Source organism: Osmerus eperlanus, chromosome 4 (genome assembly GCF_963692335.1).
Source record: "Osmerus eperlanus chromosome 4, fOsmEpe2.1, whole genome shotgun sequence".
Classification (NCBI taxonomy): domain Eukaryota; kingdom Metazoa; phylum Chordata; class Actinopteri; order Osmeriformes; family Osmeridae; genus Osmerus; species Osmerus eperlanus.
In genome coordinates this window covers 19,331,179-19,344,707 of record NC_085021.1, presented here as the reverse complement: position 1 = coordinate 19,344,707, position 13,529 = coordinate 19,331,179, and the positions used below count along the sequence as shown (strand labels likewise).

Here is a 13,529-nt window from a genome sequence, read left to right as displayed (position 1 = left end):
CGTCTCTTTACAAGAGAGACGCAGGCTGCGGCCGAGCGCCACACACACACACACACACACACACACGGCGAGCGCCACACACACACACACACACGGCGAGCGCCACACACACACGGCGAGCGCCACACACACACACACGGCGAGCGCCACACACACACACGGCGAGCGCTACACACACACACGGCGAGCGCCACACACACACACGGCGAGCGCCACACACACACACGGCGAGCGCCACGGCAACAAATCCATGCAGGTCGTGGAGCTGAACTAATCCTGGTTGTTTAAAAGGCAGAGCTGCTTCCACACTCCAGCAGTTAAACGTCTGTTTTCTCACGATAATCGTTCTTTAATCCAGGAACCACGAAACATCCCGCGTGCTAAATCAAGACAAAATTCAGACTAGCGTTATAGAAAATTATGTACAGAAAATATGTAAATCAAGAATATGATTTAAGTTGCCGTTTCAAAACAGTGTGGAATGCCTTCTATTAGTCAACAGCTTCTTAAATGCAGTGTGTGTAGTACCGAGACTGACCATATAGTGGCAGTAGTGTTTAGGTAATGAAAGTGATGTTGAAGTGAGTGGTTTAGAAATACTCAGGGTTTTTTAAATGTGATTTAACATGCTGACTTTGGTTTATCAAGCAAGTGATCATAACAGGAGAGATGCTAAATGGGGTTTAAAGAACATCAGGATAAAATGTTTTACACACCTTCTACTTCTTAAATTAACTCTCCTTCTCACCCACCATCTGTCTCTCTGTTTCTCCCCAAATTTTCTCTCTCTCCCCCACTTTCTTCCTCTCTCAATATTTCCCTCCCTCCCTCTCTCTCCCCCCCCCCCCCCTCTCTCTCTCTCTCTCTCTCTCTCTCTCTCTCTCTCTCTCTCTCTCTCTCTCTCTCTCTCTCTCTCTCTCTCTCTCTCTGCTGCAGCTCAGAGACTGGGCCGGACCATGTTAGTGCCGTGTGATACAGAGTACCCTGCCTTTGTCTCAGAAAGAACCATCAAAGAGACCACAGGAAACATCGACTGTGAGGACTGCATCAAGTATGTCCCCGCTCTCTGTCTATGTCTCTCTCTCAGTCTCTCCCCCTCTCTCTGTTGTGTCCTGTTCTCTGTCCCTCTCTCTTTCTTTCTCTCTTTGTCTCTCTCTCACACAAATACTGTAAACACGAACACACACGTACAATAAAGCACACATGTGAGATTAAGAACACATGCAAAAACAAACACACAGAACAGAACTTCCAACATAGAAACTCGGGAGTAATTTGTTGAGGGGACTAAAAAGTCCTGTATTAAAATGTAAACTGCCACAGTCCTGCCAACATGCTAACTGTGGGTGAGCTGAAGGCAGAGCCTGGAGTGTGCAGCTGAACTTGTTTCTTACCTGATGTTGCTGCCAGTGTGTCAGAGCTAAAACAACATCTACAATTACAAGCAATGAGCTTCCTCAGAAACAATTCACGACATGCTGATTAAAACATTTCTTATGTAATGAGAACACAATTATCCAGTTGCACACATACACACACACATAAGCACATACACACACACATAAGCACATACACACACACATAAGCACATACACACACACATAAGCACACACTTCCAGCAGAGTCTGAGACGGTAGAGGTGGTAAAAAAAAAAAAGCTTCCCTTCAGAGATGGGGAAATTAGTGTGGTCCCCATTAACAATCTGGTCTTTTCTGTCAGGCAATTGTGGAGGCGTTTGCTGGATCACTCCAATGGGCTCTTCATTGCTCCCAGCTGTGGAGCAACCATGGAGGCAGTAGTGTGTGTGTGTGTGTGTGTGTGTGTGTGTGTGTGTGTGTGTGTGTGTGTGTGTGTGTGTGTGCGTGTGTGTGTGTGTGTGTGCGTGTGTGTCAGCCTCACAAGGTCAGTAGGGTAACCACAGTTGTGAGTGCCAAGAGTGTAAATGTGGATTGGTATACAGTTAGCCCTCTCTCTCTCTCTCTCACACACACACACACACACACACACACACACACACACACACACACACACACACACACACACACACACTGTAGGACACCTATCAGAGAGGAGCTGACCCTATCTTGGTTTGCGGTGTAGCATGCGGAACCTTGAGAGCCATATGTCGGCTCCGAATAAATCAACTTTAAAGCACAATGAATTTGACAAAGTGAAATGGAGTTTTTATTTCAGTTATATGGGATTTTATAGCTTATATTAGTAATAGAGGATATTGCCGATAAACATCTGTTTCATGTTACAGTCTGACTTTGGGACTTTCTCCTGTTTTCATTGGTCCACGAGTGGGTTCTAGCCTGTGGGAAATCTGTACTCACACGAATTGAAGCGTGTGTGTGTTACAGTAGTTTATCAGCTCAGGTAACTATTATAGTAACACACCTGGACTCTGTTTGTTCATGAACAAAAAAAACTGAAACGTTATGACTAGAGAGTAAGAGTGTGTGTGAATGACGATGGGGGGAGAGAGAGGGGGGGGGGAGAGAGAGAGACTCTGCAAGGGGCATCAAAGCCTATCCAGAGAGTATGTTATAAGCCCGGTCTAATAGCTAAGTGGCCGTAGAAGATGATTTAACCTCCACTAGTGAGCTCCATGCTTTTATAGAGGTGAGATTTAAGATAGTGGTGTAGGATCTCTGACTGGAGTCCCAGACAGTCCTCTAGGAATCTATTATCTCCAGCGCTGGAGGCTGTATATCCTGGTCGTATATCCTAACCCCAACCTTGGATCCCCTCTGTCTGAGATGGATACACAGATTGACACACACACTCACTCACACACACATCCACGGGTTCACGCACACATCCTCAGGTTCACACACACACACACAAACACACACACACATCCATGAGTTCACACACACACAGATTGACACACACACATCCACAAGTATCTTCAGAAGGCAGCAGGCTGCTTGTTCATGTGTCTGTCTGTATATCAATCCCTCCAGTCTGAGTCACACTGTGGAGGTGTCTGTTCTCTGTCTCTCTCCTGGCCATGTGGACTAGAAGCTGCAGCCCCAAGTGTGTGTGTCAAGATAGCACCATTGTGTGTATGTGTACGTGCACCCTCACTCTCTCTCTCCGCAGCTCTTGGTTTTGTTCAAGGCTCGCAGCTGGGCTGTCAGGATGTATTGAAGTCTTTTCACCAGAAACACTTGTTCTGGTTTCTATCAATGAGCCGAGCTGGGCCAGGCCGGCCCAGGGTGAGGTGAGGTTAGTTACTGTAAGACAAGGAACTTCTAATTCCAACTGACTGACTTTGTACCTGCGTGTGATAGTGTTCATGCAGAACAGAGAGCAGCATCAATCACACAGCCTGTGGAAAAGAGAGGAGAGAGAGAGAGAGAGAGAGAGAGAGAGAGAGAGAGAGAGAGAGAGAGAGAGAGAGAGAGAGAGAGAGAGAGAGAGAGAGAGAGAGAGAGAGAGAGAGAGAGAGAGAGAGGGGTAAAGAAAAGTGAGAGAAAGAAGAGATCATCTTTACGGCTGGGACATAAATCAGCTTCTCTCTGTGGCCCGTGAGCAGGCAGCCAGGGTAGAGACAGAGAGCGGTAGAGAGAGACAAAGAGAGGTAGAGAGAGGCAGAGAGAGGTAGAGAGAGACAGAGAGAGGTAGAGAGAGACGGAGGTAGAGAGAGGCAGAGGGAGTTGGAGAGACAGAGAGAGTTAGAGAGAGGCAGAAGAGATGAAGATAGAGACAGAGTGAGGTAGAGAGAGACAGAGAGAGGCAGACAGAATTAGAGAGAGGCAGAGAGAGGGAGAGAGAGACAGAGAGACACAGAGAGAGGCAGAGAGACGTAGAGAGAGAGAGAGATCTGGAGCAAAGAGACGTTCCTATTTGGACTTCTGGCATTGTTCCTTTTTCTGCAACACTTCATTGGTGTGCGCCATGGTCATGGCCTGGTGTGTGTGTGTGTTTGTATGTGGGAGTTCCTATGTATCTGTCTGACTACCACCAGTCATCTTTTTGACACACGTCCAGCAGGATTAGTAGGAGTGTCCGAGCCCCCCCCTGGAAAAGGAAGTACAGTATCTGACCAACAACGCCTGGGGAACTGACAATGTCTCTGCGTCTCTGCCCCCTCCCCCATCCCTGCCCCTCCCGCCTTCCTGATTGGCAGATCCTTTGTGATCCAGCAGATCCCCAGCAGTAACCTCTTCATGGTGGTGGTGGACAACAAGTGTGACTGCGAGTCGGCCGAGCCAATCACCATGGACCCCATTGAGATCATGTATATCCTTACCAAAACCTGTCTGTCTGTTTGTCTGTCTACCTGTCATTCTAGCTGTCTGTCTGCCTGTCTGTCTCTACATCTGACCAGCACTCTCAAAGCTGTCTCAGAGCTGTCTCAGAGTGTCTACCCAAAACTAGCTGGGTAGATACCCAGCCACCTCTCCTCTCATTGAGAAGCTCCTCCTTCGCCTCTCAAATCCCAGTGCATCCCAACAGCCTGTGAATTATTACTGACTGTCTATCAATGTAGAGACGCCACAGGCCAGAGTGACAAGGTGTTTTCCTCTGGGGTGGGGGTGGGGGGGTGGTGGGGGATTAGGCAGTGCGGCTGAGTTAGCTTGGCCTGTGCCCTGCTGGAGAGGAAACAGGGTTCTGGGAGACTGGCGGCTGTGAGATCAGAGGCAGGAGACATAGAGCTTCCAAACAATGCACTGACTTCTAACAGATGGATGTTTCACAATGGTATGTGTGTGTGTGTGTATTCCCCTGTGTGTGTCGTGTTTGTGATCACCCTTAAAAATGCATGTTTGTGTATTGTATGTGCATGCGTGCGTGTCTGTGTGTGTGTGTTTGTGTTATGTTTCAGGAAAGCCTGGGTCTGATCAATACCAGACAAAGCTAAAGACCAGCCAGTCTTCTGGAAAAAAACCCTCCTCATACACCACACCCCCCACCCTCCCTCACCACTATTAGGGCCTCACAACCCCTCTCTGGTTAACTGGAGCATGCACTTACTGTACATGAAATATACTCATAATGTGATACAAAATATACAATGAGTTGTATTCGGCATAAAGCATGCACTGTTTCCTAAAGATATTTCGCTGGCGGTTGTGTGGATTTCCTGTGTGACTGTGTCTAAAGTATCTGCAGTGGATCTCCATAGGGAGGTTGTTGCTAATGCAGGCGCAGTGTTGTGAATGACTGAGGGCTCTCCTTGACTGCCTGTGTGGTGTTGTGAATGAGTGAGGGCTTTCCTTGACTGCCTGTGTGGTGTTGTGAATGAATGAGGGCTCTCCTTGACTGCCTGTGTGGTGTTGTGAATGAGTGAGGGCTCTCCTTGACTGCCTGTGTGGTGTTGTGAATGACTGAGGGCTCTCCTTGACTGCCTGTGTGGTGTTGTGAATGAGTGAGGGCTTTCCTTGACTGCCTGTGTGGTGTTGTGAATGAGTGAGGGCTCTCCTTGACTGCCTGTGTGGTGTTGTGAATGAGTGAGGGCTCTCCTTGACTGCCTGTGTGGTGTTGTGAATGAGTGAGGGCTCTCCTTGACTGCCTGTGTGGTGTTGTGAATGAGTGAGGGCTTTCTTGACTGCCTGTGTGATGTTGTGAATGAGTGAGGGCTTTCCTTGACTGCCTGTGTGGTGTTGTGAATGAGTGAGGGCTTTCCTTGACTGCCTGTATGGTGTTGTGAATGAGTGAGGGCTTTCCTTGACTGCCTGTGTGGTGTTGTGAATGAGTGAGGGCTTTCCTTGACTGCCTGTATGGTGTTGTGAATGAGTGAGGGCTTTCCTTGACTGCCTGTGTGGTGTTGTGAATGAGTGAGGGCTTTCCTTGACTGCCTGTATGGTGTTGTGAATGAGTGAGGGCTTTCCTTGACTGCCTGTATGGTGTTGTGAATGAGTGAGGGCTTTCCTTGACTGCCTGTGTGGTGTTGTGAATGAGTGAGGGCTTTCCTTGACTGCCTGTATGGTGTTGTGAATGAGTGAGGGCTTTCCTTGACTGCCTGTGTGGTGTTGTGAATGAGTGAGGGCTTTCCTTGACTGCCTGTGTGGTGTTGTGAATGAGTGAGGGCTTTCCTTGACTGCCTGTGTGATGTTGTGAATGAGTGAGGGCTTTCCTTGACTGCCTGTGTGGTGTTGTGAATGAGTGAGGGCTTTCCTTGACTGCCTGTGTGGTGTTGTGAATGAGTGAGGGCTCTCCTTGACTGCCTGTGTGGTGTTGTGAATGAGTGAGGGCTTTCTTGACTGCCTGTGTGATGTTGTGAATGAGTGAGGGCTTTCTTGACTGCCTGTGTGATGTTGTGAATGAGTGAGGGCTCTCCTTGACTGCCTGTGTGGTGTTGTGAATGAGTGAGGGCTTTCTTGACTGCCTGTGTGATGTTGTGAATGAGTGAGGGCTTTCCTTGACTGCCTGTGTGATGTTGTGAATGAGTGAGGGCTTTCCTTGACTGCCTGTGTGATGTTGTGAATGAGTGAGGGCTTTCCTTGACTGCCTGTGTGGTGTTGTGAATGAGTGAGGGCTTTCCTTGACTGCCTGTGTGGTGTTGTGAATGAGTGAGGGCTTTCCTTGACTGCCTGTATGGTGTTGTGAATGAGTGAGGGCTTTCCTTGACTGCCTGTGTGGTGTTGTGAATGAGTGAGGGCTTTCCTTGACTGCCTGTGTGGTGTTGTGAATGAGTGAGGGCTTTCCTTGACTGCCTGTGTGATGTTGTGAATGAGTGAGGGCTTTCCTTGACTGCCTGTGTGGTGTTGTGAATGAGTGAGGGCTTTCCTTGACTGCCTGTGTGGTGTTGTGAATGAGTGAGGGCTCTCCTTGACTGCCTGTGTGGTGTTGTGAATGAGTGAGGGCTTTCTTGACTGCCTGTGTGATGTTGTGAATGAGTGAGGGCTTTCTTGACTGCCTGTGTGATGTTGTGAATGAGTGAGGGCTCTCCTTGACTGCCTGTGTGGTGTTGTGAATGAGTGAGGGCTTTCTTGACTGCCTGTGTGATGTTGTGAATGAGTGAGGGCTTTCCTTGACTGCCTGTGTGATGTTGTGAATGAGTGAGGGCTTTCCTTGACTGCCTGTGTGATGTTGTGAATGAGTGAGGGCTTTCCTTGACTGCCTGTGTGGTGTTGTGAATGAGTGAGGGCTTTCCTTGACTGCCTGTGTGGTGTTGTGAATGAGTGAGGGCTTTCCTTGACTGCCTGTGTGGTGTTGTGAATGAGTGAGGGCTTTCCTTGACTGCCTGTGTGGTGTTGTGAATGAGTGAGGGCTTTCCTTGACTGCCTGTGTGGTGTTGTGAATGAGTGAGGGCTCTCCTTGACTGCCTGTGTGGTGTTGTGAATGAGTGAGGGCTCTCCTTGACTGCCTGTGTGGTGTTGTGAATGAGTGAGGGCTTTCCTTGACTGCCTGTGTGGTGTTGTGAATGAGTGAGGGCTTTCCTTGACTGCCTGTGTGATGTTGTGAATGAGTGAGGGCTTTCCTTGACTGCCTGTGTGGTGTTGTGAATGAGTGAGGGCTTTCCTTGACTGCCTGTGTGGTGTTGTGAATGAGTGAGGGCTCTCCTTGACTGCCTGTGTGGTGTTGTGAATGAGTGAGGGCTTTCTTGACTGCCTGTGTGATGTTGTGAATGAGTGAGGGCTTTCTTGACTGCCTGTGTGATGTTGTGAATGAGTGAGGGCTCTCCTTGACTGCCTGTGTGGTGTTGTGAATGAGTGAGGGCTTTCTTGACTGCCTGTGTGATGTTGTGAATGAGTGAGGGCTTTCCTTGACTGCCTGTGTGATGTTGTGAATGAGTGAGGGCTTTCCTTGACTGCCTGTGTGATGTTGTGAATGAGTGAGGGCTTTCCTTGACTGCCTGTGTGGTGTTGTGAATGAGTGAGGGCTTTCCTTGACTGCCTGTGTGGTGTTGTGAATGAGTGAGGGCTTTCCTTGACTGCCTGTGTGGTGTTGTGAATGAGTGAGGGCTTTCCTTGACTGCCTGTGTGGTGTTGTGAATGAGTGAGGGCTTTCCTTGACTGCCTGTGTGGTGTTGTGAATGAGTGAGGGCTTTCCTTGACTGCCTGTGTGGTGTTGTGAATGAGTGAGGGCTTTCCTTGACTGCCTGTGCACATAACGAGTCTCTGAAGTGTGAGAGGTTAAAGTATCAGAAGGACCGCCGACGCCCAGATACCTGCCACCCCTTCCACCCTGAGGTAACACACACACACCTTCCACCCTGAGGTAACACACACACACCTTCCACCCTGAGGTAACACACACACACCTTCCACCCTGAGGTAACACACACACACACACACACACACACACACCCTTCCACCCTGAGGTAACACACACACACCTTCCACCCTGAGGTAACACACACACACACACACACCCTTCCACCCTGAGGTAACACACACACACACACCCCTTCCACCCTGAGGTAGCACACACACACACACACCCCTTCCACCTTGAGGTAGCACACACACACACACACACACACACACCCCTTCCACCCTGAGGTAGCACACACACACACACACACAGACAGACACACACACACACACTTGCATGCAGACACACAGATTATCCACCAAACCTAGGTGACAGGTTCAATACCTAGTGCTTTTCTTTTGTCAGTCATTTAATAACCAGGTATTGACCACTCTATCTCTCGCTCTCTTTCTATGTCTCTCTATCCACCTCTCTCTCTCTCTGTGTCTCTCTTGTCTTGGCAGGAGAACTCTATGGAGTGTGGAGGTGCCCTGGGCCTCAGCCCGTCGCTCACGGCAACACTGCTCTGTGTGTCCCTGGCACTGTTTCACAGGTGACCAGAACTGGCCACGCCTCCCAACCCAGAGCTTAGCTTGGATTGGTTCGGCTCGGCATGCAAGTGAACCCCATTTACGCCAACGATGAATACCCCCCCCCCACCCTCCCCCTTTACAGTTCAGATCAGACCCAGCACCTGGTCCCTAGACATACCTGCTCCCTAACGCCCTATCGAAGGGGCCACAATCTAGAAACACAAGGGTTGAATGAGCCGAAGTCACTTGTAACTGATGGAGTTTGTTAGGGATAGCAGAGTCATTTGCCAAGAAACAAGAACAAAAAAAGACTTTTTTAATGAATGTTTGTCCTAAAAATGTGATATTTATTAGTTCCACCCTGCCCTTCTCTGGTTCATGTGGTGTATTATCCCCATATTAATGTTGGAACCAAGTCCTCTCCTGTCAGCTCTGGCAGTGTCTAGGGGCTAGGCGCTAGGGTTAGGTTTGGAACTGGGTCATACAAACACCTGGTCAGAAACACCGCAAAGGAGAGAGAGAGCTGGAGAGAAAGAGAGATGCACACTTTCCACTAAAGAAGTCTGTCTACTCATGGGCATTTATCATGAATACAAAATAAGAAAAGATGATCATATGTAGTGGCTGGTGATGTTTGTCGACAATGATTTTTTGAAAACTACTGATGAGAAGAAAACATAAAAGATTGATAAATGAAATGTTCTATATATTAAAACAGAAAGTATTATTTATAATTTGCAAGTGGTACCCATAAACTGTGACAATGAGACTGAGTCGTCTAACATGAGTGGTTATAAATATTTGAGCTTTTTGCCTTATTGAACGATATTGGTCCTGTTTATGTACTTTTGAAATAAAAACCTTGTGAAAACGTCTGGAAAGTGTTTTATTGTGGAAAAGGGGGGATTCTGGTAGAAAACATCACAGTGAGCCTCATTTAAAGTGTGACATTGTTGTTGGCAGTGCTGATTGACAGGAAAAGCTCATCATGGTGGTTTTCTGAGGAAGCGCGCATGATAGCTTCTCTGTGTCCAGACTTGCAGCCAGGCGGCCATGTTGTTTTTTTCATGGCCTGTAATGGAGCACACGTGTTTTAATCCCCATCTGTGATGTTTGGTGATGGATCGAACCGTTTGGCGGTTGCTCTGACTGTGTCTGTGTGTGTATGTTACGGGCCACGTATATACTGTGTGTGTGTGTCTTTGTTGGTCCTTGCCCCAGAGGCACCCCTCGCTCAGACTCACAGACAATGAGAACCGTAACACTTCTCCAAGGCCAACCACAACACGCATCTGTGTTTATTTAAGAAACAGACACAAACATCCTGTACACACACACACACACACTCCCTCTCTCACACACACACACACACTCCCTCTCTCACACACACACACACTCCCTCTCTCTCACACACACACACACACACACTCCCTCTCTCACACACACACAGGGTCCTATCCCACGGCCCCCAGTGTGGATATGCATATCTTCCCTCCAGCCGAGTGGGGAGAACAATAAGCAGAAACACAAACATCTTCGCCATCATCAGACATGGGCTTTGAAGTCAAACATCTCCACCCATCATGTGGAAAAACAGATCCTTCCTGTGATCGACCATCCTGCTCCTCCTACAGTCCTGTATGTCCCTGATGGGGCTCATACTGAAGGCATGGCATATTCTGCCCGGAAGCCACAAACCATGTCTTATAGGATAAGTGAACTCTCCAAAGAAAGGACCCCTCCCTCTCATTAGAAGCGCTGGAACTTTTCTCTTCCCCCGGCCTTGTTAAACAGACAAGGGTTCAGCTGAGACATAGTGGGTTTCCGAGGCTTTTCGAGGTGTGCTAGACGTGTGTCACATCTAGGACTTTGGTTTCGGTGTGCTACACGGGCAGCTCAAATCAAGTGCACCCCTGGGTCTTTGACAGTACACGTGAAGGGGTTTAGACATCCTGATGCCCATTGAGGTATCGGGGTTGTGGGCTCCGTAAGGAGAAGCAGCCTGCCAAGCATGGAAACCATGTTGGCTTCCAGGACACTGCCATGTGTCTGTCTCCGCCCTCAGAGGAACACAGATGCGCTCTGATCATGGTTCCCTCCCCCCTCCCCCCGGTCCCTCCAGCGCTGCTTCTCTGGTTCCGTATCCTGTTCCAAACGCTCGTCGTTCCTGCAGCCTCTCATCCATCATCCTGTAACGGGGTCGGAGCTGTTTTGGGTCGCAGCGCGTCCAATCCGGTCTGCGATCCTTTCCTGTTCGTTGGGTGAGTTATGGGAAACTGCATCCGATGACTGAACAAAAGCTGGACTCGGAAAACTGATCTTCCAAAGGAGGGTCAGGGGGTTGGGGTGGGTGGGGGGTGAGAGTAGCGCCCCTGCTGTCCTTGGTAAGGACTCGGCCCTGATGAATACTCCATCTTTTCATGGTTTTGTCTTGGCTGTTTTTCCCACATGCTCATGTACACACATGCTGCCTCAAGGCCGTACCTCCCTCTTCTCTTCTTCCTTTCTTTTATTCCTTCCTTCCTTCTGTCTTTCTTTTTTATTTATATCGTTTTTTTTTCCTTTCTTCTTACTTTCTTCTCTTATTATAACGTTTTTCCTACCTTTCTTTTTAACAGTTGCAATAAACACGGAAAACTATGCAACGATGTACACAAACACACTTTCACACACACACACACACACACACACACACACACACACAGAACACACACACACACACAGGAAGTCAGGGGAAGAATTCCTCAAAGGCAGATAAAGTAAAACATCCAGGGTTCATTGCCTGCTGGGGATCTGTGTGTGTAGTGTTTGTGCTGGAGGCCTCTGCTGAGAGAGCGGGGCTCTGATCACTGTGACAGTGTCCTGTAGGCCCTGTTCAAAACACCACCATCCATCACCGTGAAGCTCTACTCTTCCGGAACCATGTTCATCACGGTGTTGACCAAACTACCCTACGCTGTTGTGGCCAAAGATGAACGGCAGAGAATCTTGCTTCAGGTTCTCACACGCACACACCAAGCTCACGTGACACGCACCAACACACACGCTGACACACACTAACACACGCTGACACACACTAACACACGCTGACACACACTAACACACGCTGACACACACTAACACACGCTGACACACACACACACACGTTTAGGCGGTCAAGGAAAGGGCAAACTCGAAGTAGGTACCTCCTCCGGTGTGTAACAACACTGGCGGTTCGCTCTGAAGACCGCTGACATTTCTATGGGAATGACCGTGAACAGTTGAACCAGACGTGGAACACACACAGTCCCTGCGACCACAACCACGCCGTCGTGGCGCGGGGCGGGCGAGGGAGGAAGAGAGAAGGAACAACAACATAAACAGCCTATCGTGTTACACTGAGGTACCGCAAGAGTTTGGTGGGGTGTCTCCCTGTGTGTACGTGTTTTTGTCTGTGTGTGTGTGTGTGTTGGTGTGCGTTCATGTTTGTGAGTGGGTGTATGTGTGTGTCTATGTGTTTGTGTGTGTGTGTGTGTGTTGGTGTGCGTTCATGTTTGTGAGTGGGTGTATGTGTGTGTGTGTTTGTGTGTGTGTGTGTGTGTGTGTGTTGGTGTGCGTTCATGTTTGTGAGTGGGTGTATGTGTGTGTCTATGTGTTTGTGTGTGTGTGTGTGTGTGTGTGTGTGTTGGTGTGCGTTCATGTTTGTGAGTGGGTGTATGTGTGTGTCTATGTGTTTGTGTGTGTGTGTGTGTGTGTGTGTGTTGGTGTGCGTTCATGTTTGTGAGTGGGTGTATGTGTGTGTCTATGTGTGTGTGTGTGTGTGTGTGTGTGTGTGTGTGTGTGTGTGTTGGTGTGCGTTCATGTTTGTGAGTGGGTGTGTGTGTGTGTCTATGTGTTTGTGTGTGAGTGTGTTTGTGTGTGTGTGTGTGTGTCCGTGAACTGAGGGGAGAGTCCAGTGTGTATCATGAGGGAGAGTGGGAGTCGTTGCTCATGTGGATGTAGCGCACCACCCAGAGATAACCTCAGAAGACAACCCTCACTGAAGGAGCCTGTGGTATCTCCTCTCCTCTAGGTCTCTCTCTCATTGACCTTTTTCCTCTCCCTATACTCGTTCCCTCGTTTTCTTGGCTTAATGCTTTTTGGCTTCTGTTCTGATCGTGTCCAGATCCCTCCACAGTACAGAACGCACACACACACACGTACACACGCACACACAAGTACACACTCGTGACCACATATAAACACACACACTCATGCACACCTCAGAGACACGAATAAGATCAAACCCTGTAGACAAATTTGCGCCCGTGGGTGCCAGGAGACACACCGCTGGCAAGGTTGAGAGGTGCCAGCTGAAAACACAGACGCACACACACCTACACACACACACCTACACGCACACACACGCACCTACACACACACGCGCACAGACACACATACACAGACACACACGTAACCACACATTCACACTCACACAGGAAGAAAAGCCATCAGTGCTTGTAGACCCCTCGCTGAGCCATCTGACAGCCAGCTGTACCAATACTGTGCGTGGGTTTACCTCTCTGTGTGTGTGTGTGTGTGTGTGTGTGTGTGTGTGTGTGTGTGTGTGTGTGTGTGTGTGTGTGAATCATCTGTGAGAGAAGGGACATTGTTTGTGTGTTGTTATGTCTATTGCATCTGTTAACATATAAATATCTGCATGTGTGTGTGTGTGTGTGTTTGTGTCCTAGCAGCAGTGTGTTTCTGTGTGTCTGGTAGAATGACAGGCCCTCCACCTCGTCTTGTCAGTCTTGGACAGGCCTCTCC

The 13,529-nt window shown here is 48.8% G+C and overlaps 1 protein-coding gene across 1 annotated transcript in view; it reads left to right on the top strand.

Moving 5' to 3' along the window:
* The window catches only part of LOC134019578 (voltage-dependent calcium channel subunit alpha-2/delta-3-like), a 78,162-nt gene extending 68,549 nt beyond the window's left edge, over positions 1-9,613 (top strand). The window contains exons 24-27 of the mRNA XM_062460541.1: positions 927-1,051; positions 4,139-4,256; positions 8,070-8,147; positions 8,676-9,613. Coding sequence (XP_062316525.1) covers positions 927-1,051; positions 4,139-4,256; positions 8,070-8,147; positions 8,676-8,768 — 414 coding nt within the window. The 3' untranslated portion in view covers positions 8,769-9,613. The remainder of the gene's footprint in view (positions 1-926; positions 1,052-4,138; positions 4,257-8,069; positions 8,148-8,675) is intronic.
* Positions 9,614-13,529: the final 3,916 nt, after the last annotated feature.